General features: G+C 41.7%; 1 protein-coding gene across 1 annotated transcript in view; it reads right to left on the bottom strand.

Annotated features, from left to right (window-relative positions):
* Nucleotides 1-24,839, bottom strand: part of SORCS3 (sortilin related VPS10 domain containing receptor 3) — a gene marked incomplete at its 3' end in the record, with an annotated part of 309,593 nt that overhangs the window by 93,831 nt on the left and 190,923 nt on the right. Inside the window, exons 5-6 of the mRNA XM_082002401.1 lie at nt 20,168-20,241; nt 1,166-1,230 (exon numbers count right to left, since the gene is read on the bottom strand). Of these exons, the coding sequence (XP_081858527.1) occupies nt 1,166-1,230; nt 20,168-20,241 (139 nt within the window). The remainder of the gene's footprint in view (nt 1-1,165; nt 1,231-20,167; nt 20,242-24,839) is intronic.

Below are 24,839 nucleotides of genomic sequence, written 5' to 3'. Positions count from 1 at the left end.
CCTGCAACAGCACGCAGCAACAAAGGCACTGCAGAAGCCTCCCTACCTTGCCCCCCCACCTGCCGGCCTGTTTTGGTTTTTCCACATATTCAACAAACAGCTGTCACCCCTGAGCTTTTATTGCCTGGATATTTATTCAGTTGCCACCACTAAATAGCAGTGGGAGGCCAATGAGTGTTTTAGAAGATCTACAGCCTCAGAGAAGCCACCCTCGTAGACAGGAGCTTGTTCACACTGTATCTGGCCTACGCAGTGCTTGACTAAAATGGAGGAAAGTTTGCAACCAACAAAAATGAGGCCTTTTCCTCCCAGAAATCCTCTACAACCTCAGTCCTATGCTACTTTCTACACTGTCCCTGAAGTGTAAAAGGGACATGTCCCATGCTGTGTAGCACCGAGCTGGAGTAAAGCTGGTTCCACCCCAGGAGCAGATGGATTACCATGCTGTAGTTCCTGTGTGAAATACCTAAACCAGTTTGGAGAATGCGGTAGAAAAGGTCAACTTACTCCTAATGCTGTCTTCTTTGCTGGAGGTTAATCACACAGGAATCCATTCTACTGCAAATGTGGTTAGATTCATTTCAGTGAGGGGTTAAGAATTATCATTTTTTCTTTCTTACTTCAGATTTGGGCACCTTTTCAAGGCCTGTAATGTTTCGATATAGAACACCTATTCATACATCAAAAGTAAAACTGAAAAATCCTTTCAATATGAGACGAAGGGTACCTGGGGCATAGGGACACTCTGGCCAGAGCAGAAGTCTGACTGTAGACAATTTCTCAAATTCCCAGGTACAATCTAGCTGTTCTGAACACCTCTGGAAATGCAGGGAGGCTTGTACTGCACGGTGCTGGTAGCCCAGCTCTTTATGATTCATGTAAAATACATGATACTCAAACAGCTAAATAGAGAACAGAACAGACAGCTCCTTAGCCCGACAGATTGTGCCTCTGCCCAGCCTCCCCACAGACACAAGCCCTGCAGTCTCTGAATTTCCCCCCTGAGGCTAAGGATAAGAGTGTGCCTCACATCAAACCCCATGACCCACATCTTTCCTATCCATTAAAATGTAAATGAGGAGACAAAATGAGTAAAGTGAATTTCCATTCCCACTCCATTCTTGACTCAAAGCCCACTTTTTCAGCGTTGGCTGCAGGCACTCACGTCCGTCAGCTGTCCGGGCTTCCATGTGTACAAGGTCAGGTTCTTTATCCAAACCGGTCACCGACCTGGGGGTAGGGAGGGGGAGAGACAGAGAGAGAGAGAGAGAGAGAAAGAAGGCAGCCAGTTAGATAAAAGGCTGCAATCAGACAGAGGGAAGTGATGGAAAGCAAAACCAGTTCAAGGCTACCTTGTGACACCTGGCATGGAGGTCCCTACCTCCTACCAACTTGTCTCCTTTGTGCTTCTACAGAGCCTGCGCTCAGGGGCATGTACTAACCCTAAGGACAGATATTTTCCCAGCTGCTCGTGAGCGAACCTGCCTATCCCTTGTCTACAAGAGCAAGACTACAGTAATCATTCTTGTGGTGGCAAAGCAAGCTAGTTCCAAGGTCCAGTAAAACCAGAGCCCTGTCTTAATGCTGAAAGAAAAACAAGGGCACAGAAACCTTACGCTTACAGAGGGCAAATAAAAAGAGATTTTACTTAGCTGAATAGTGACATGAGAGACTGAATTTCCTGATTTGCCCCAGGTTTGTGGGGCAATCTTGATAATGTTTACCTCAGTTTCCCATCTTCAAAAGGAAAACAATGATGCACATATGCATGGTGAAGTTTTGATTAACAAAATGTGAGAAGGTATTCATTCAAGTATTCAGAAAACATGCAAATGTGGCACTTCAGGACATGGTTTAGTGGGCATGGTGGTGCTGCGTTGATAGTTGGACTTGATGATCTTAAAGGTCTTTTCCAACCTTAATGATTCTGTGATTATTCACCACATGGTCCCATGCCATGGTCCTTGATAATCATGAAACAGGACCGAAGAGTTTTTTTAACCTCACAGGCTGAAACCCAAGCACCTCAAGTCAAATCTTCCTATGCGTTGTTATTTTACTCCCTAAAAATACTTTGCAAGGCACATTATGGTAGTTTTCCTCCTGGCAAAGGGAAAGTCAATCCCAGAACAGAAATGTTATTATTAGTGTCCTGGCTGATAAGAATCACTGGAAGATGAACATTTAGTCCTAGAAATGGCTGGCAGGGGGGAAAAAAAAGACCCCATAGATGTCCACATGATTTATGGAACTGCTTCTCCTGAGTTAACCAAAGGGTTAGATTAAAAAGGAACAGTGACAAAAATCAGTTTCTAATTTGGCAGAAGCTGAATTTGATACAGTAGATTGTAAATAATAGATTCCCTCTGAGCCAGCCAATGTTCAGAATTCCCTAATGTTCTGAAACAGTTCTAAGAAATCTTTTGCTGCTTTCACCCCTGAGGCATCAACAGCTAAAACATTAAAAAAAAAAAAAAAGAGAAAAGAAAAAGAACAAACAAAATACAGACCCTCTGATACATTTTTGTGGATCTCACAAAAACATTGAAGCAATGACAATCATATGAATGTGCTGGAGTTCAGCTAAGATCGGCCAGTGCTGCAAGTGCCAAAACAACTACATTATGACCCACTGTGTAGGTAACTGAAACTGGCACTGCTTGTTAACTAGAGCACCACATCAATAGCGAGTCCATTCACAACACTGTGAATTGTGGCCAAAAAAACACACCACAACAAAACAAAGCAGCACAGGCAGAGCTTTCATCATTCTACTCCCAGGGAGAAATAGTCTGCTCCTTAATCGCTACCATCAGTTTCAGGGTGATCCCACAAGGAAGAAAGCACTGTTTGTTACCCGTAAGGATGCCAGAATGGGCCCGAGTCCCTCTGACCAGGTAATTATCAGGGTCAAATCTTCCAAATATCCGGACAGTGACAGTGACAGTAAGACAAATTCCTTAAACTGTCAGTAAAAAACACTACGGTGTGCAGCAACATTATTTCCCAATATATAGAAAGGACACACATCTTTCTAGTTCTCAGCAGTTTTCTGCCTTTTTCCTGTAAGTGGGAATCCCTAAATGCTGTAATTTCAGCTGTTCAGGAAACATGACCCTTGCCTATGACATGCCAAGAGGGACAGAGGTACGTACTTACCGACGTATCTATCCATCACAACTTATCAGAGGGAGATAGAGAGAGATATATATCATTATTATACCACATTCTCTCAGGTACAGATCGGGAACACATTAGGGACCTGCCCCACAGCCCTTACCAACAGGCCTCCTACTCAAACCCAGCCCTCACCCCGGAGGCTGCAGCCTCCAGCCTTCCTTCTGGGTCATCGCCTTTTACCCAGAGCCGTGTCCTGGTGCCACAATGCCGGGCTGCCCCCCCGGCCCCCCATGCCCCCCCGGCTCCCTCCCCTCCTCATGGAGGGGGCACTGTGCGCCCCTGCAGCAATGGGGCAAACCGACCCCTGGCCCAGGTCGTAAGAAGCGTAAGCGTAAGGCCTGCCACAACAATATCCGTTTTAGAAGGGACTGTAATTTGAAGAACCTAAGCATTTCCAAACAAAATCGAAAATGCTCCTTACCACTGTGCGTTTGCATACACAAGCTCTGCGGGTTGACTCCACTTACCACGCCTAATACGTGAGCACCAGGAGACAGCAGGAGTCTCCTGAAACACGTCATTCTAGCTTGAATTTCCTTCCCAGTGCCAGCCACTTGATTCCTTAATTAGTTTTGATAAGCCTGATGGTTCTTTTCAGAACAGTGACAACGATGAAAAAAGGACCAGCATACAGCACGCCCCTAGTACTCCTCTGCTCGCCGAATACCGCACTTCAAGTGGAAAAGCTCGCAAAGCAATCTCTTGCAACCCAAAAGCAAGACAAGCTCCTGTTATCTGCAGGCAGATAACAAGCCTGTAGAAGTGAGGCATCGGTCATCCTTCCTTCTCCTAAACCAAGTCGCTCTGTTATATCAAAGACTCTGATTGCAAAACAAATCCCCAATCAATGCTGTTTCTTCATGCCTCACCTCATGTCTATTCCCACTGGCAAAGAACACAGCTTTGCTTTGCTGTGCTCTGACTCCTGAATATAAGTATTTCCAGTAAATGGTGTCTCATCATTTGTCTGGAGAACCTTTACATGAAGAATGCAAAGTTGGGCAGTGGAAAAAGCAAGACGTGGATGCAGGTCCCGGAGCACAGCGGCAAACATGCACACACAGACTGTAAAGCTATTCCTGTACCCCACCCCAGTGAGAACCCACTACAAGCACCTATCAGGTCTGGCAATACAAGAACAGCAACAAAACAAGAATAGACACCTTCTCAGCCTTATATTTTCTCACACATTACCTCTCTGAAGAACTTTTGGAGGATGCACTGCTCAAAACTACTTGAGCAACTAAAGTATGAGGAGGAGAGATGTCAGCATCCCCTGACGTACCGCTTCCCTTGCGTGTTCTCTACAACCACGTGGAGCCCACAGAGTGGGCTGGTCACACCTCAAGCTCCATGCAGAGCTCAGCTCTGTGTTTTGTATGTGCACAAGCTCCAGACGGCAAAACTGAAACCAACATCCACAAAACACACCCATGTGTGCTGCTGCCTTGGATGGCCGTGGGGAGGAAAAAAGGGCGCTCTCGCTTGTGAGAAACCATGCTAAATCAACATCCTCCACCATCCCTATTCATTTATCACCACTTGGACAAGAAAATGCTGAGAGGATGCAGGCAGAAGTGACAGGAAAGGTCATTTTTTTCCTGCTGACACATTTCCTTACTGCTGCAAAGGCAGTTTTCGAAACATGGAGCCTGCAGCCAGTGTTGCAGCTGGCACAGGGTCATTGGCCAATTAAGAATTCAAACTACCTCTGGATCCTATTAGGAAGAAAGCAATGGTTACTTTTTCCTCTGTCTTCTGCTGCTGCTTTTCTTTTTTGTTTTCATGGTAGCTCTTGCTTTTCAGAAGATCTTTCCTCCTTTCTGAAAAGAAGGGGATTGTGTGTTCTTGAAAGCTGAAAGATGGATAAGACCCTGGCAAAATCCTTATCTCTATCCTGAGGGAAGAGCATTGTGCATGGATGTGCATTTACTAGGCCACTCTGCTGATATTTCATCTGTGACCAGGAGGGAGAGCAAGCAAGAAAGGCAAGAAAAACACAGTATTCTGCATTGTAAGTAGCTACTCCTGAAATGTTTTTATATAAGATAGTATATAGTCCAAAATGAAACATTCTAGCAGATGCAAAGAAAGGAAAAAAGAAGTACATAAACTCTCCAGGTTACCTGCCTGCTGCACACCTGAGCTCACTGGTTCTACCAACTCTACTGTCTTTCCATGGAATAAACAATTTTTGCATTATTTTCTTTCCATCTTCCAGACATCAGGCATTTAACAATGACAGACAGCATTGAGATTTAGCTACTCTAGCATCTTAGATCAAGAATGCTGAGCCATTCAGACTGCCTGCTGTTCATCTTGCTCCCTAAACCATCAGCAGAGAATAAGACATGCTCTATCCCTTCATCTCCTGGATCTATTACCTTGGGGGTGGGTATCACTGGACATCAGCAACATTTGTGTCAAGCATTCACAACAAGATAAAAAAATCAGGTCACAGGGATCACCCTTCAAGCTTGGTTTGGAATGTGCTAGACTGAGTTTTTTGCCAGGGTTTCTGACCAGTCAAGATAGCATTCAGCAGCTCTGGCTTTGAAAACAAAACCAAAACTTTTACAATGGATTGAGACTTTCCCAAGATGCCAACTTGGAAAGTCCTTTCTGCAGATTGGGATGTCAAACTGAAGGCAATTGTTACTGCTCATGTAAAGAGAGAGAGGAAACAGATGGAGACTACTTGGCAGGATGTTGTGCAGTAGATAAGGGCTGGAAACAGGAAGGAGCAAGGCACATTTATTGTGCAATAATATGTAAAGGGGGAAAAACACATCCTCTTGCTGCAGGTAACTGCAGTCAAATTAGCGGATGTTGCCAATTAGTCTGCTGCAATTTTGATTGTATCCTGCCCCAGAAGTGAATAAATATTTCTGTGTGGTACCAGGCAAGCAGTGCATGGGACTCATTCATCCAAGCAACAGAAGGGTCATGACTATATGGGAGGATGGAAGCAGAAACTGATCCATACAATTCCTGCTCAACTGATCTGGATCTTTCCACATAGCGCCATTGCTAAATTACACATACCTTTCAACATGGGCCAACAGCCAACAGGCTACCTTCTCCATCTGATATGGCATCACACTTGCCAAGTCATCAATCACTGTAGTTACCTTCAGATGGTCAAGGGGATTCTCTGTATTCACTGTTATTTACTGTAGTCAAGTCTAAAACTAGATTCATAAGGCATTAACGCTGCACACATAACAGCCAATGTGCACACAAGCTGCATACACCCCAGGCCTGAAACACACCATAAACTACCCTAGTTAAAAACAGACACAAATGTTGAACTGTTGGGGGAAAGAATGTATTTATTAAACACGTAAGTACAACACCATTCTTTGTGGCTGAAAAGGGGGAGGCGCTGCCGGATGGGGTAGAATGTGATGAGGTCTCTGAAGAGTTACGGATAAACCCTCCTTGCACAGCATATTTCAAATGAAGCTTGGAAAAAAAGCTGGGCAGGAAGATACTTCAAGAATGTGTCTTAGCCAGGTCCCTGGAGCTTTCTACATCTTTCCCAGTACTAATTTCTGTGATGCTACAATTCTGGACATCAGCAGAAGTAATTGTTGTGAGACTTAGCTTGCAAGATAAGGCAAAAATATTGCCAAGTGTTTATTCTCAACTAATTTCTTTTCAGCAGAGCCAACCATTTTTAAAAAGGTCCCAATGAATTTTAAGGAGGTGCTCTGCCTGCTATCTCAAAGAGAACAAAACTTAAGGTGTCCACAGCCTCTGCATGTGTTTCTGTATGTGCATACATGCATCTGCCTACCTGTATCTCATCCCAACTACCTGCTGAAAGTATAAACAAATTAATTCTAAACTCAGTGGATTACAAGTCCCAGAACTACAAAGTTGCTACACACAATTGTTTCATGGATACAGCAAGCTAAGGAGAGGAAAGAGGTCCAAATCCATCCTTTCCTTGAAGGAAAAGCTGGCATTTAGGCTCAACCATGTCACCAATCACTAGAGAATCCACACAAGACAGCGGGCTCTGCTGCACACAGAAACATTTTTCCTCTTCCCAGTACATGAAAGAAGCTGACTCTTTATATCACAGAAATTAACAGCAATGTGAAAGAAATGGCACTGAATGAAGGATATTTATCAACAGAACAAAGCTGCTGTTGATTCATGTTTTTTTTCTTTTCTCTGTATGCTAATACCAAAAACTAAGCAAGTACAAATAATTCTGTCTAGTTCTCAACCAGTTAGTAGGTCTCAGCCCTTTAAAGTCCTCTGGCATTTCTTCCCCAACCTATACTATAAACCCATATAAACAACCACATCTTTGTGAAATAAACTCAAAAAAGTGTGTGGGTAGAAGGCTGAAGATCCTTACTCAAGGTTTGAAAGGGCCAGCAGCACAGGCAGGGCATGTGCTGCAGGTGGCATCTTAATTTCCCAGCCTGAAATAACTTCTCGTGGGCACTGAGACTCATGCCGGGAGCAGATCTGCCAGCTACGCCAAGCCAGCGCCCAGCGGGTGCGCTCCCAGGTGCAGTCACACTCCTGCTGCTTACTTACAAACTAAATAAGCTACTCCCGTGCAGCCTGCTGCTCCTGACTCATCGTACAGCCGACGCAGGATGTATAAAAGCAGCCTCGGGGGCTTATCCCAATTGAATAAGAAGCCTTGTTTTGCCAAGTCCTAGCAGCACCAGCATTGGGATATGGTGGAAGTAATGAAGCATCAGCTCATCAAGTCAGGATGTTAATGTTTTGAAGATGTCTCAAAGCTTCAGTGCACCATATAGTGTCAGCTCTGTCCCACATGCATCCAACACAGACAGCGATGCTTTAAGGAAGGCATTTCTAGAGAGGAGAGAGGGGATTTACCCGGGGTTAGAGGCCTGAAAACTTAATGGTGGACAAGTTTGAAACAGATTCCAACAGAAGGGTTTGGTTCTGTTTTGCGTTCTGAAGGAAAGGACATCTTTTGCAGGACACTATTTTATTTTAGTATTCTAAATTTAAGGAAAACAAGAATAAAACTATATTTTTGGAAACACTAAAAAATTACATATTTTTAGCTTTGTCTCCCTTCTCATCCTTTTCTTCCCCCACCATCCCTCTTTTTCTGGAACAGGACAGGGAAAGCAGAAAAATAGGAGAACAAGTGGAAACCCAAAATGCAGAAATTATTGTGTACAAAAGTCATTTTGATGATCAAAATCTAAGGCAAATTATTGGGGTGGGGCAGGAATCCAATCCAGAGGATTCGTTCATTTTAATTCACAAAAAAATCTTTGTTTCCCAATGGAAAATTTGGGAGCAGAACCATTTGCAGGGGGTGTGGGTGTGGTGTGTTTTTTTCATCTTTTCAGGAAAAATAAATAAATCCGGGAAATTACATTTTCAAGCCAGCTGTGCTTTGCACAGATCTGTGAAAGTCAAGCACAGAGTTTTTGTTTCTCTTCCAAGACTGATCACTGACATATTGAGTGACTTTCATCTCATTCCCTGCATTGGTTTTAAAATTATTTTAGTGCCTACTATATTTTGATGCCCAGTTAATTAATGTTTGCCCAGTGCTTGGCTATCCTCCCTTTAAAGTTTTATAGATGGGCAATTGCTAGAGATTATTGCTTTGTTTTTTCTGGAAACATGAATCAGCCCTGTTTCTGACCACTTTGGAGAAGCAAAGTACATGCTCAAAGATGCCATCAGCTCAGCCGATTGGTCCTGCAGCTAAGGGCTTCACCGAAGTTACTGTTTCCCTCCCTGGAAGGGAATGTTCAGAAGACTTGTAACATTCCTTTGAGTTTGTCTCCTAGCAAAAGTATCTTAAACGTGACCTGTTCAAGTAATGTTTTACACCAAAATAAGGATTCTTAGTCCGCTGTGTGTTTAATTGCCATCATTTGTATGAACATTTTCTGACTGAAATTATAACATGCCTGAAACACTCAGTGATTCAGATATGAACAGAGTCCTAGGCAGAACATAGTGCCTCTGAAAAGCTTCAGAGAGCATCATTTAATAAATGAATGCAGCAGTAGATGAATAAAAATAAAACTTAAATTGTCCAAAGAGGAGACACCAGTATAAAACTTGGCACAGGCAAAATGTAGAGGATATGCTGATGAGCCCCATATGCCTCTGGGCATTGTACATTTTTATTGATTAAGGAAGGATGAGTCTCCACATTCCCTGTTGCAGAATATTCTGAAGAGTCACCCTGGGATAACATCTAACGTTCTGTAAATAAATTTGTGGCTCAGCTTATGCATTTTGGAGAAAGGCAATGTGAAAAACTACACAAACCTTTTGTAACAGTTGTTTCTCTTCATTTCAGATGCTAACCTGAAAATAACAAATGGCTTATTTAATTCTTTGACTTTTAACCATCAGCCAGGGAAGAAAGAGAGAGAGGAAAGAAGAAGAAGAAAGGGAAGGAAGAAAAAGACAGAGGAGAATAAACTACTCTGTTCTGGACCAGCAAGCATAAATGCATCAACATGTCTCCTTGACCAAAAAAATCACACTCAGTTAGCCACTGAGAGTGAGATGTTCATTTGTCCTAACATCCACAAGAGGAAAAGACAAAGCAGCAGGGAACAAAAAGGATTCTGGCAGCAGACAGATATGCAAAGACAGGCTCTGTCTGTAGAAACAGCAAGTCTGTGTGACTATGATGGGTAAAAGCAACGGTGACAAGATGTCTGCATATCACCACGTGTCTCGTGACAAGACAGGTTTGGATTCAAAACACGCATCCTCACAGACAGAATGGAGGAGATGAATGAATGGCCATTTGCAGGTCTCGCCATCAGTGGAAGAGTGACACTGTAGCAAGAGAGACCAGAGCAACCACAGAGCTTTTGTGGGTTCCTTTGCCTCAAGTTGGATGCACCAACAACAAGCAGGCAAGGCTGCCCAGGGGGTTGAGCACTAGACACCCTCCCAGCTCTTCACAACAGCAGAGTCCCAAAGCATTCCCACCCCCAAAAGCATCACACTTTTCAAGTAAGAAAGCTCAGGGCAGAATGCTGCAATGGGAGTTCGTGCTACCCACATGTCAAGAACTAAAGATGTGTGGTCAAGCTGTAGGTAAATCAAGAACTTCTCTTTGTTGGGTTCTTAATCTGTTGTTATAGATGAGCAATAAAAGGAAAGAAATGTACAAGGCCAAATGAAAAGTAATACTCTGCCGTTTCCTAGACTCGAGGCAAATTCCAAAGTGTCAACTCACTGTTCAAATCTAATGATTTGTAGAAAGAAAAAAAAAGAATTCTAGAGAAACTACAGCAGACCCAGAAGTGGCTTTAGGGAGTCACTATTACAGATTGCACCTAAAATCAATATTATAATGGAACATGTCTCCTTCCCTCAAGGATTTTCAATCAAAACCTGAAAACCAAAAATATTGTGAGCAAAACCTAAGAATCTTTCTGTACCCTTTGGCCAAAAACCTGGCAGGGTTTTTTGTTTGTTTGTCTTTATTTTTTCCAATAAAAAGTAGGATTTTCTCCTATGGGAGAAAACCTAGATCTACAGCAATCAGCTCTGAATCTACAGGTATTATTTATTATTTTCCTCAGTCCTTGTTGGCAGTCACAGGTCAGTATGTTTCTCTCTCTTAAATTCAGCTGTAGAACTTCTGATATTTCACTAAACATGGAATTGTGTCTACATCCCATTTTATTGCCTTCTGCCCAATGGAGGACAATTATCTGTGAGCTAATTACAGAGCTATGATAACCACTGCTATCTTCTATTCCAATTAGCTCACTACAAATATGCAAGTAAAACAGCCTCACTCACTGGCTTCTCATCCTTCTTCTGTATATGATCAGCAAGAGACAAGTTACTGAATCAACATTATTTAAAAGAACCTGTAGTGCAGCTAATAAGATACTCCTTCCCAGTCTTACGTTCTGATGTAGCTTCGTGCTCGCCATGCTTAACAATAGCAGAATTAAACTCATCTCATTCTACAGAGGAGGCTCAAGGGAATGCCAGGGAATGAAAGGATGGTAGTTTCAATTTCTTCTCTTGCCGAGAATGAATTCTGCCTCATATAACTGCTGATGAATTGTCGTTTTAAGAGAGTTTGTTAATTTCCAACAGGCAGAAAGCATAAAGAGGGACCTCCTTATCTTTAATGGATGTTATTGAGCGACACAAATGGCTCACGTTTAAATGAATGCAGAAACATCTTGTCTGTTTTGCCGTGATAAGACTGTTCTTTCTGTGCAGCATGGGTTCAGCTCCTTCTGTTAAATAAAACAACTGGTTTTGTTCAACTTAATAGCAGACAAACTTCCAAAGGTTTGGAGGCTGAAGTCAGTTCAGGAAAATGAGCTGGAATTTATCTGTGTCTTTTCTGATTCTTCCTGAGAAAATCTACCTGAAGAGCTTTCAGATATGACTGAAAATCTAGTTGCAAGCAAAAATGGTCCCTGATAGTATCGATGCACTTACAGAGGATAAATTCTCCATTAGATTGCAACTTTATCCATTGCAAGAATGCTTGCAGCCCCAGCTGCTGTAACGAAACAAGAGCTGTAAGGACCCACACGAAGGGGCATCTCTGGAATACCAAGTAGGCCATCTGGGATGAGGTCTGGGGCAGCAGGGAGGCTGGGTCCGGGAAAGCTGCTCCACGCCCTGATGTCAGCAGGTGTTTTGCCACTGAATGAAATGGCTGGAAAATTATGTCCACAATCAGATTATGTGAAAAGGTCATTCTTCAACTTCTCAGGACAGTGGTGATTTTTAAAACAACTCCCAAAGATTTCTCTGCGAGTCATCTAAAAGCAAGAGGTGTTCTCTCCCACAATGAAAACTTGCCCATTTGCCCATAAACAGAAATTAGTGTGGTATAGAACAAAGGCCAAAACCTAAGCCAAATCCCACACAAAAAACCTGGGAGAATATTCCTTGCTAGCCAGAGGGCACATAATATGATACTACCAGCAGCCTAGCTTTTGATTAGCTTTGCCAAGCTATGACAATATGGGAGATCCCCATATGCCTCAGGGGGATGCATTATTCAATATATTAATTAGAGGGCTGGCTTTCATCACTGCTTCCTACAAAGTATCACAAAGAATTACTCTGGGACTGTTACTGACACGCTGAAATTAATTTGTGTTTGAGTTCACATGCATTAGGGAGAGACAGAATGAAGTCAACCCAGGCAGGCTGCACAAGTCTGCAGTGTAGCATTTAAACTTCCAACAGCCTGTGAAACACAGTGATGAAGTTCAGACACCTTGTCTCTGTTGCACGAGAAGGAAACAGATCCTTCCACTATGCACTGTCCAGACAGACAGGGTATCCGGTCCAGGGATCAATCCTAATTGCGAGAAATATTCAACAAATTCCTCCCAAGATCTTTCTTACTAGTGGTTTCCCTGGTTTACTCCAGTCTCAGACACTTAGTCACGAGAGTGAGGGGGCCTGCAAAGCGTTCCAAGATTAGCCATGGGAGAAATAAGAGGAGAGATTTGTCCGTGGAACATAAAGAAACCTGATAGATCAGAGAACAAAGCAAAAGGCTTTTTGATGGCTAAAAGCCCTAACTGCAGTACAATATGTGACACTTACTAGTAATCATTAAATTTAAAAACTATGAACAGAAATATTTCATCCCTTACTTTTCCAGTCTTAAAAAAAAAAAAATCACTGCCAGCCACAGTACACTGAAGTCATAAATATGGCTACCATCACAAATTGTACTAAAATCACAACAAATCACAAATTCTAAAAGCCAGATAGTATTTATGTAAGGACATCTACAGTTACACTAGAGGAAAAGGGGTAATCTCTCCTTCTGCAAGGTATGCTGTGTTTCTCGAGCAAAAGGAGGTTAGAAAGAAAAGTTCCTCTAAGGTGACTTACTCCAAAATTGCCCTCCCAGAGGGTATATACCACTTGTTGAAAGAACTCATTCTGCTGTGATAGCAGCCAGAATTTCAGAGGTGGTATATGAATTGTGAGTTTGCTGTCATGTGGCTCTTTTCTTGTGGTTCATTTATTATGTAGTTCATGGGTTTTAAAGGAGAATCTAAAGTATTTTAAATTACTTCCCTTCATGATCACACACAATCCTTGTAGCCAGTATGATTTTCTTTTTTGTCTTGCTAAAAGAGCTTTGAGCCCAGGCAGCCCTACAGCATGGCATCCACACGACTCTCTCAAAAAATCACACACTTTTTCCTGGGAAAGCAGGCAGTAAGGAGAGGAGCATCACACAACAGCAAAGTCAAGCAATGAACATCCTTTAGGAATTCTTCCAGCACATCAGCTACTATTCAGAGCTTAAATTCATAGTAAAGAGACTAGTTGTATCAAATTTCCTTTGTAATATGAAGACATTAGTCAGCGTAAAGTGTAAATATACACCAGAAACTAAAATATCTTTGCTTTTAGTCCCAGGTAAAATAGAAAATATTCTGTAATAGCCCTGCAGTAGTCTACTAGGGGTATTTGCCACCTTCTACAAAGTTGTGTTCCCAGATCCAACTATGTGTGTCAATCTCTCATAAATTAGTTTAAAAAAAACATGGACTGTGCTCAAAAATGTGAATGGTAGTCTGGACATTACACAGACCATAGGCACAAACAGAACAGGTGGGGGTCTGTGGCCTCTATAAAACAGTCCTCCAGTGTTTCCCAGAGACAGAAAGTGAAGGACTTTCTGTTTTTTCAGGTCATTTAGGATTTTATAGTCTTAGATATCCATGAAAATTTTCACAACATCCCTGGAAGAACACTTAGCGATCTATAGTTGAAAAACAGGATATGATTAAGTTTAGGAAAAAATATGCTCATGGACAAAAGCAAAATATAAAATTTACAAAAGTGTCTCAAACTTTGTTGAGCACTCTTGTAAGCTACTGACCACAGTTATGAAGAAGTACATTATAAGCATACTGAACATCTGACTTGGATTTTAGGGACCAATATCTGCTATGCATCACAAAAGATCAAGATGGGAATAAGAGTCAGGATCCCTCTATGTTTGCTTTATCCAGACACTTTGTTCCAGACTGCACTCTTTCCCTACTTTAATTTTGAAAGTTCGTATATTGCAAAATGAGATTTTATTCAAATTTAAAAATCACTTTAAAAAACATCCAAAAAATGTCAAACATTTCAGGATGTTCTTTTGTTTCATTTTTTTGAGAGAAATATTTTCATAATGTTGACACAAATTCTTAGATCTCTCTATTGACTTTAAACTTTTTCAACAAAAATGAACGCTATTTCAGCCAATAAAAAGAAACTAAATCTATATCCAGGTTCCATTTCTATATTTGCCATTGAGTTACTGTGTGATCACAAACTAGTCAGCTATGACCTAATGTTTGGAAACATTAAATATCTATAGTGCCACCTGAATTAATTGTAGGCATACAAAATGAGAAGAAAAACCCTAAACTCACAGTTCCCCCACTTGCCCATCTTTTAAGTGAAAGGGAAAATAAAATTGTTCTTCTTATTACTATGGTGTTGTGATCTTTAATTAACTAAGGGGACCTTGTAAGGAAATCTTTCAATATATGCCAAGACCTTTTAAGAAGGTCTCATCTCTCCTGAACTGTTATTACAGAGCTTGAGGCTTGGGTTTGAAAATTTTGTCCTCAGCGTAGTACAGTTCATGGTTGTGGTGGCTAGTGTAACACATTCCAGATTTATGTTAGCATTACCCTCTGGGAGAAAAACCTTTCCCAGGTTTTTTTTCCTTTCCCTCACCCACAGGGCATGGCAAGCAAGTCCCCTAACACAGGCAAATGAGTCATTAGCCCACGGGAGCCTCCAGTAATAGGTCCCTCTTCAGTTTTTCATGCGCAGTCTACCTGAACAGCCACTGGGTATATGCCTCAATGATGCTATAGGTGGAGTTATAGATGGCTGCCAAACCAGAATTACTCCTTTTATCCACAGCTCCATGTACGGTATGGTTTTAATTCTGAAAAACTCTAATGCAGGATTACTTAATAGTCAACTTGACATTTGTAAGACTGTTTTCTTAACACTAAACTTGGCTGTAAAAAATCAGGCGATGTTTCCCCAGCACTATGCAATGACACCATCTGGTAGTTAGTGATTAGTGGGATTTACAAGAGAGACAGGCACATAGTTGACTAACCATTTCATTGCTGGCAAAGTAGTCAAGTAAAGGTAACCTTAGCTGTATCCAAAGGTCACTTCTGGAACTTCTGCTGAGACAGTCTGCGTGGACCCAAATTGGCACTGAGATTAGCAAATATCAGTTCTGTCACAGAGATGAGGAAATAAAAACAGACACAAACCTCTGCCCAACAGCAGATCCAAACCCAGATCATAACCTTATGAAACACTGAGGTGAATCCCTTCTCTTCTGCTACATTACTCTCAGATACCCAAAACAGCCTCCGCTAGTCATCATGAAATTCAAGCTGCAAAAAAATAGAAATACACTGGCTAAATTTTATCACTGTTCCTATCCAACATCAAGACAAAAAGGACTGAAAACCTTGCCCTCAAGCAACAGAATTTGCTGGCTTATGACCGAAACAATTGTAACAGAAAAACTGTAACTCCAGAGCGTAGCCTAAGTAGATGCACAGCCTCTTCACTTCTCCCAGTGAAGACATAGCCTGTTCCCTTCTCCCCAGTTTTAATCCTTGGAGTTCAAAAATATTGTGGCTGGCATTTATGGATATGAAAACCAGAAATCTGCTTAGTTATCACAGAAAGAGGAAAAATAAAATTCTGGGGAGACTCAGTGAAGGAATCAGCAGTGTATTCGAGAACTGCTTGTTACACCAAGTTTTTCCTATTTGCAGATACAAACACTGCGCCTTGAAACCGGGCTAGCGCACATCCTATATCCCTCCTCCTGCTGCCTCTCCCCTCCTGCCTTGTTAGTGTTTTCTGCCCAGCTTTCATCAGTAGTTTGTATGTCAGTGTCTTTTACTGACTGGGCTCATCCTGGGCACTAACTTAAAATATCCCTGTAGCCATCAGAAATGCTGTGCAGGTTTCTACCTGTCTTCCACACAAATGGGTTTGCCTCACTTTCCCGCTCCCAGGCTTTGACAGAATCACCCAAAGTCCCAGAGGGCATGTTAAAAAAAAAAAAAAAAAAAGGAGATAAAGAGAAGGGTAAATGTCTAGATGTACGATGTACCAGGCAAAAAGAATGGAACATGGTCCCACATCCACCACTTCATATTCCCCTGTGATGGTGGGAGGCAGGAAACGTGAATGAATCCTCCAGCACAAAGCAGCCTAGGGAGTCCCTAAGAAAGGGGGTGGGTGTCCCAAGGAATATACATCCGTCCTCTGCACAGGACGGCGATCCCCGTGTCTGCTCAGCAAACATAGGCAGGGCCTCCACAGACAGATGGACAGGGAACAATAATCACAGCCATTTAGCTGGTTAGCCAATCAACAGAAGTCACCTCATGGAACTCCACATTTTAAAGAATTAAGCCATAAGGTTATGAAAGGACTTCATATGGCACTACGGCATCTTTTAACTCTCTAATGCCCTTCAGTGCTCCTAATGCACTGCTGTAGCACCTGATACCACAATATTTGAGTACTTCACCCACTACACCCAACAGGGAAAAGAGATGCTCTCCTATCACAGTCCAACCTAGGGGGTAACAAGGCAAAGTCAGCTTGAATCACCCAAGATGACACGTTAAATCTGTGATCCAGCGAAGTGCTGAACAAGGTTTGGTGAATCCTCCATTAAGCAAACTGTCCTGCCCACCTGTTTAGTCCTGTTGTCCCACCACAGGAAAAGGCAGAGGCCATAAAGCAACTTAAGAACAAACCAAGTCCTTTGAGTTCTTATCTGAACAGAGACAGCATTTAGTTGGCACAGAACATCATGTGTTTTACAGACGAGGAAACTTCCCCAACATTTCTACAGTACAAACTGTGGACTGTATTTTTTAGATCCCTCCACATGACAGCACAGGTGTCTAAGTTACAGTGAGAGAAAATGAACAGGGCCCAGAGGGATTTGCAGAAATGTATTTTAAAAGAAAAGAACGTTGAGTAGGTCTTTAACAAACTTTGCACACATGCTGGTTCCAGTTATCTTGAGTAATTTCAGATGTGATGAGTTTCTGGGAATTTCTGTATCATATGAGCGTAAGATCCTATTTCCAGCCTTACAGAATCCTAAGTTATTAAAATCTTGGAGGCCAAGGCACGTGGGAGCCAAATTTGAATGCCTGTACTCACATCAAGTAACACATTCTGTTCAAGCTCTGCCACTGCCATCAGTGGGTGTAGCTAACAAATTAAATCACTACTACAGAAGTAGAGATCTCAAATCCTAGTTTTTATAACTATGAGTGGCCCCAGAGGTGAATCTCAGCTCATGCACAAACTTTGAGTTGGTCTCAGGAACTGATGAGAATTGTCCCATAAACTGCGGGACTTGTGACATCCATACGGCATGACAACACAAAACTACAACACAGTGATTAGCACCAACATCCAGGACTAAGGAAAGAAGCTGAAGACAAGAGCCAGGATACAAAGCCACAGATCAGGACTGGAGCTTAGGACTTTGGTTTTGACCAGTGGGGAGCCATCACAGATGCTCCCTGCCAGAGCTACAGCAAAATGCACCAAGTGACTTCTGTGTCCACGACTAACAGAGAGGTCTTGCTTCCTCTGCTGAGTGGACATTCACATCCCAGCCTCATGAGTTCTGATGCAATCATAATTTTCTCTTGGCCTTAAAGTCTGTACATCTGAGCTCTCTCAGGGAAGGTATAATTTGGAAATGCCTCAGAGAGAAAAATAAGACCTCTCCCTGTCAGGTTGACTGATCCCATGAACCAGGTGAAGATTATAGTCTTCACAAGCCCATTCATGGCAGCCTGAGAGATGAAAGTCAGGCTTTGAAGGCAAAAACATTTGACAAAGGCTGCCCCAGATAAAGCCAGCTGCATTCAAATCAGATGAAGACTGTCCCATTTGATGAAGAATGCTTACCTGAGCCTCTACTAATAAACAATGCAGAGCAGCACAAATGAGCAGCTTACCTCTGATTTTGGCATCTCCCTATCATTATTATTTCACTTTTCCTGGAAGTTTGAATTAAGAGGTTTGATAATGTAGTATTTGATAGACTGATGAACTCTACAGGGTAGTGGCTCATATTGCTCTGAAACTTACAGCTATAACCACTTCCTCCCTCTTTCATAGCCTAATAAAAAGAAATCACCAAATTCCTGAGGCTAAAGTGTTCTCCTTGCATTTCTTTTTCTGTACACATCTTACAAGCTAGAGCTTCTAAGCCATCACAGTTTGCAGCTTTAAAAAGAAAGGAAAAAAGAAAGAATCAGGCAGCAAAGAGGAGTAGTTATGTTCCAAAATCTCAACACCTCTGACCCCTGCACTACGAATTGGTTTAAATCTCTCTCACTCTGGGAAAAACCTAATTCGCTCTCTTGGAAAGTTTATTGTTAACGGAGTTCTACTGTTTCTGAGTGGAATAAAGATTTCTAGGTCTATGCCATATGAGTTTTAACTAGAGAAGACTTCTACACTTTCTATAAGAAAGAGACATTTGAAAGAGAGGCTTTATATAACACAGTGTTAAAAACCAGCATTCAAAATATGCAGCCAAAAGACTGTATGAAAAATCAGGTAGATTGTGGAAACCAATATACAAGTTTGGGTGTCAAATGGACAGAGACAAACAGGCAATTTCCATTAACCATTATTATATGAAAGCAGAAAACAAACCACAACAACACAGCCTCTCCTTTAGAAGGGCATTCCACTTTGTTCCCAAGTCATCTCAGCCCTTGCACTTTATACTCCAAGAAAGCCTCTCCCCTAAGCTCAACTGTCCTATTTGAAGGGCAGGGTACAATTATCCCATAGGGCCAGCTATTCTGCTCCACAGAACGATACACCTGGAGAAGATCTACACTCACCTCTGTCATGTGCAACTAGCATGAATAGTGAAATCAAAGGATTTTGGATAGTTAGGTCGATCAACCACCTGCCACCAGAACCAGGAGAACATAACGTCCTTTCCTTCACCGTGGAAATGTGAAACAGTAACACAGTGAGACAAGGTTCTAGACCTTTGACACGTTTTGCAGATCTGTGTGACTTAAGACCCTTACAAATTCCTTTCCCAGAAGTTCAAAAGCCTTCTTATACTGTCCAAAATCCACACATTCACACACACACCATCATCTGGTGTGTAGTAAGTACAGCAAGAAGAATCTGATTCAAGCCCCAAATCCTAGATTCAACTACAGAAGAATATTGCTGGGTTTTCTCTTTCTCTCTGATGTCAATTCTTGGGCCTTCACATGGTGGAGAAGCGGCATCTGAAATGGAGGAGCCTAGAGACAGTAACTAAATTTGTTTAATCATCTGCTTTTAAGACACTCTCCCAATTTTGGATGCTGACACTTGGGAAGCAGAAATTAAGATAGTCACAAAGCAGATTTTTAGCAAACTGTTTGCAGATCCTGGGCTCTCACCAGTCAGTAGAACGAAACTGGCTCCTCAGAGAGTAATTCAAAGCAGAGTCTGAATCATCTTTTCTCCCAATGGTTGCATAAGGAGACTGGTCAGAGTGGCTGGCTCTGCACAAAGACTGTGTTGTAGGCTTAAGTAGCTCTCAAAAGGGTTGAAAAATAGGAGGTCTAATGATCATAGCTTTGTCACTGAAGCACTGGGCAGTTTTTCTGTGTTGCTGTAAGTAGGTATATAACAAAGAAGCAGGAAATTTTGCAATTATTGAAAGACTTGTACTCGTCCGTACAAGACACCACTGTTATCAGGAAAGAAATACAAACATGGAGACTATAGCACTGCAAGATATGTACTATGGACTGAGTAAATAACGTTGATGATGACCAAAACTGAGGGTATACTTAATGTTCAGGTAAAACAACCAATACCTTCAAGTGCCCTTCTCACCTGCATGACCTGTCCAAAGCAAGCAAAGCCTGAGGGCATAACTCACCAGTAAAACCTGTTTGGAGTGACCCGCTCGTGCATGAGCTGCCATTTTCTTCCAAAGTCCATGGAGCTGTACAGCTGAAAGACAGAGAGAAAGAGAGGAAGCATAAACTTTGAGGAAGAAGAGGAAAGACTGCCACTAAATAAGGTATTAAAATCAGCTCAGGTTAAGGAATGGGTTGTCCTGCACAGTTATCGATCAGCCTCACTGCGAGGAAAGGCTAATAAGGCAATCTACCCCCCTCACATTTAACCCAGACTGAGACCTGGAGACTCAAAAGCAGGTTAGCTCTTCCAAAACCTCTTCAAACATTTTGGTGCTTCCTGATTTCAGCTGTCAACACATTCACTTCAGCTGCCATATGACAAAACTGGCAGTCCCCCGGCTTTTTCAGCCCAACAGGAAGCAGGTGATTGATGACATGTAAATTCCTAACACTAAATAGAATGAGATACAAATTAGATTAGTTAACATGACTATGATGTGGTAGGTAGTGGCTCTATACTCAAGATCATGCTGTGATTCGTTTGTATGGTGTGGATTACATCTCTCTCACGTGTGGAAAAGAAAAGGAAATTGCTCCTCATTTACAACTTTTGTGTTCGGAACAAGGTCTATATTTTTAGATAAGTTAGAAGTGAATCTACTTATTAGTTAAACATTAAAGATAGTGAAGTGGCTCTCCTTGAAAGGCAAAATTTCAATCTAATGATCATTTTTGAGTCTTTCTGGCTAACAAATGGTGCAGCTGTAATATAATCAAATTTCCATGCAACTCCACACTGAGTCTCAAACATAGGTTTGCTTAATACCACAAACACCATTCTCCATATAATTAATTTATTACCCACAATCCACTCACTCATAATCAAAGCATATGTAAGCTCCTTTTCTCTAACTGAGCAAATTTGGTTCTTCAGAAAAAAAAAATACCCTTTGAGAAATTACTACTCTGCTTTACAAGTAGACCACAGAGAAATAAATATCAGGCAGTGTTTTGAACGGGATTTCAAATACATTTAATCTGAAATAAATTCTGGCTCAATAAAATAAGGGTTGATTGCAAGCTAAGGAGGTAGATAACAGAGCCGAGAAACTTAAATGTTTGTAATATTGAAATGTAGGTCCTTAATGGGAAAACGGTATCATTTGGGTAAAGGTTCTGCATATGATTTGGTTTTGGATAAAGGTTCTGCATATGATTTGTTTTTGAGTAACTGGATTTACAAATGGGAGGCAGGTCCATGTTCAGATTAGAAGGGTTCACAACCTAGTGATGTGTACTATGGCACAGCTATGATGGATGACTAAGTGTGACTGGGAAGATAAACTATATGTGCTTGCACTGAATATTAAACTTTCCTGAATGGGCAGTATCTTTGACCACAGAGATCCAGCAGCCACATCAGAGCTGGGCCACAGAAAAATTTACAAAGGTAATTGGAAAGGGCTGTTTGAGCAGTGTCCAAAGCCTGAGGCAGATGATTAATTCTTACTACGTTTGTACTCAACTACACAACCAAACCACTGTATAGCTAGCAAAAGGAAACTCAAAAACTGAAATTCAGACTCCATCAAGTATCTAATGCAACTGGTATGTGTAAAGAGAAAAGAATCAGTCCTTTGCATTTATGTCAACAGGAAGTCCAGTTTCTGCCAATGACCGCTCAAGCTGCCAGTGAATAAAGCACATCGGGGAAAAGAGATGGAAGCAGGCATCCTCCAATTTTCATGTCAAAATGGGCTCCAACTATGTAGATTTCACTCAAACCAACATCACTGGGCTTATGCCAAGACATATTAGGAAAGATTTTCGGCCCCATGTTCTTCTGGAGATCAGACATGATCTGAATAGTCCTATTTGGCAGTATTTCTTTGGCACTGTCAGTAGATAAGGTAAGATACTGCACTAAAAGCCCATGTTATCTGTGCTTCCTCTGCTTTTCTGGTCAACCAATCACAGTGATAGTCTAAAAAAATACAGTAGAGAATCCTCTGCCCCAAAAAGAATTCTCTGTAGATACAAAATAAAGCATTTCTTATCTTTTTTTAATTAAAGGAGCTAGGAAAAGAAAATTCCTTCTCCAAGTTTGAGGATAGGCTTATGAAGTCAACACCAAGGACATACATCAAGAAGGTAAATAGCAAATGTTTATCCAAACAGCATCACACTCTTCCTTCTGTTCTGAAGGAACATCCAGATTTTTAGAAACAATAATTGAAAATCCACACTCCAAGAATTAAAACTCTACAGTGCTACAGCTCTGCCTTGATGTTAGCAACGGTTCCTGCCAGCTGTATTCCTTGTGTTACTTGACATGGTTTTACACGTACAAGGACCTCTGCACACAGACTGAGTTGCACCAGTTGCATCAAAAAACTTGGCTTTCCTTTCCATTTCCTGACTGCAGGTACAACTTGCAGATTGAGCCACAGTGCTCTACAAATCACAGGCTCCAGGCGGCTTAGCCTCAGTTAACAAGCAAGTGCAAGTGGGACCAGCATCCTTGTTTGTATTCTGCAACGTATTAACCATTCTCACCATGAGGAAAAGGATTAGCAAAATACATCCATTTCTTTAGATTCTCTTTTATCTTTTGCCCCTAGCATTTCCTTTTCTTTTGCAGCTGCCTAACAGCAGTAGCTACAGATAGCTCAGTGGCATGAAGCACAATCTTTCTAACTACTCATCTCTCCCACAGTGTCTCAATTCAGGGAGCATCCTTCTCTCTAATCAAGTTAAAAAACAGATACCAGCTACTAAGTACTTCCCCCCCCTTCTTTCTATTAAAGCTCAGACTGACTGATGGTAGAAGGATTAAATTGAACTTGCAGCCTTTAGGTGATTTCAGATAAAGAAGTAAGGAGGACATCATTCAGTTCAGTAACTTTTATTTGTTTATTCACCGACTTATTCTAGGCATCCACTTTGAATTTTAGCCAGATGATTGAGTCTTAAAGCTGTATGACAGAACAAATTCCTGAAAGGTCTCTCTGACCCAGTTCACTTTTATAGTATTATTTACAGATGCAAATGTAAAGGTTAATGTTGAATTACTAAATAAAACATACAATAAAGAGTTTTCTAGTATGCATTAAAATTTAATATATAAATACACACACACACTTTCTGTTCATCTCCCTTCACGGGATAAGAGATGCTTTTAGAAGAGACAACAAATTTAGTGGAAAGTCCAGAAGATTTCAATAGAGATTAGTTTGTCCTAAGGCTGACTACTAAGCAATGGAAAGAAATTAGGTTTGTTTGGGGCCAAGATTTTCCTCTTTTAAAGCTCTGCTCTGAGTCTTCAGTAATGAGTAATCTCTGGCATTTCCACAGCCCAGAGCACTCCAACACATTGGTTCAAGAGGGATGGACTTCAGTGTACCATGAGGTCATGTGCTTTTTGCATCCCTCTTGTGTTATTCGACCTGCTCTGATGAATGAAAAATTAAGACCATTATGGGTGTTTATGTTTGTATGGGCTGGTCTTGTGCCTTGACGCAAAACAAAAAGATGAAGTCCTGGCTCAAGGCAAAGGTGACAAAATTTAATTTTTTACCATGAGAATAAACTCAGAATCCTGCATCTACCACAGAGGCACCTCAGTAAACACAGTCACAACACTTGGCAGATCCCAGCAACCTCTGCACATATTTGAGCAGATGGGTTCTAGAGCCTCCTGAAAGCTGAGGTGCTTTTGAGAACACAAACACAATGTTCAAATTCCCTACTGAGCCCATCTGAATGATGCTTATGAATCTCATCTGCTTTTGTAGCAGACAACAGGTTTTTTTACTAGGCATGACCCTAGAACTCCTGCTTGCCTGCAGACTGGCATGACACACTGCCACAGGGCAGGTGGGATTCAGAAAGGTGAAAGGGTCAGCATCGCATGTCAAATAAATACAACTTTTAATGTGCTCTCAGGCCTGATGAAGCACCTAAAGCATCACCCTGAAAGTATCAGCCTGGTCACACTAGCAGGATCCAACAGCAGCTCTGCTTTCACACCTGGTTATGAGGCCAACCCAGCTCAGCAGCACAGGTGCAGTCAGAATGGGCACTGAGCACTGGTCTGCCTATGCTCAGGAGCCTAGTTAGATCTACCATTAAAAAAAAGAAAAGGCCATACATTAAGAAGATAAACAACAAATGTTTACCCAAACAGCACCACAATGCTCCATACTTAAGGGTTGTAGCACCAGACATTTCACATCCACCAACACAGTCCTGCTTTTACCAAAAGCTCACAATCCATGGAAAGACCTTGGCAGCCCAAGTGATATACAATTTTATTTCAACGCAGGCCAAAACCTTAACCCATGCTTGTCCTGCTCAGCATAACTTTGAATCATAAGGATATTACATACCACAGGCAGAATGCTGCTTCTTCAAACTCTAAGAACACTTGCAAACACTTTATTTAACACTAGCATTGTTTCCGAGATAAACAGCAAGCCCCTTAAAGAGGGAGCTTCATCCCTGGTGTCAGATTCTATACCATCAACATGTTCAATATGCCAGAAACACAGTCAGAACTACAGAGCCAGAAAGGAAGGAGTTATACACTCCTTCCTTTACTCCATATACTTCCTTTACTCCATATACATAAGCAACACGCACAGAGTTGCATATGAAGAAGGTCTCCATGCTGTTGCAACTCTCCAGGAC

This window comes from Phaethon aethereus, assembly GCF_964289735.1.
Source record: "Phaethon aethereus genome assembly, chromosome: 7".
Taxonomy (NCBI): Eukaryota; Metazoa; Chordata; class Aves; order Phaethontiformes; family Phaethontidae; genus Phaethon; species Phaethon aethereus.
Note: the sequence above shows the minus strand (reverse complement) of the source record. Positions and strands in the feature narration are given on the sequence as shown.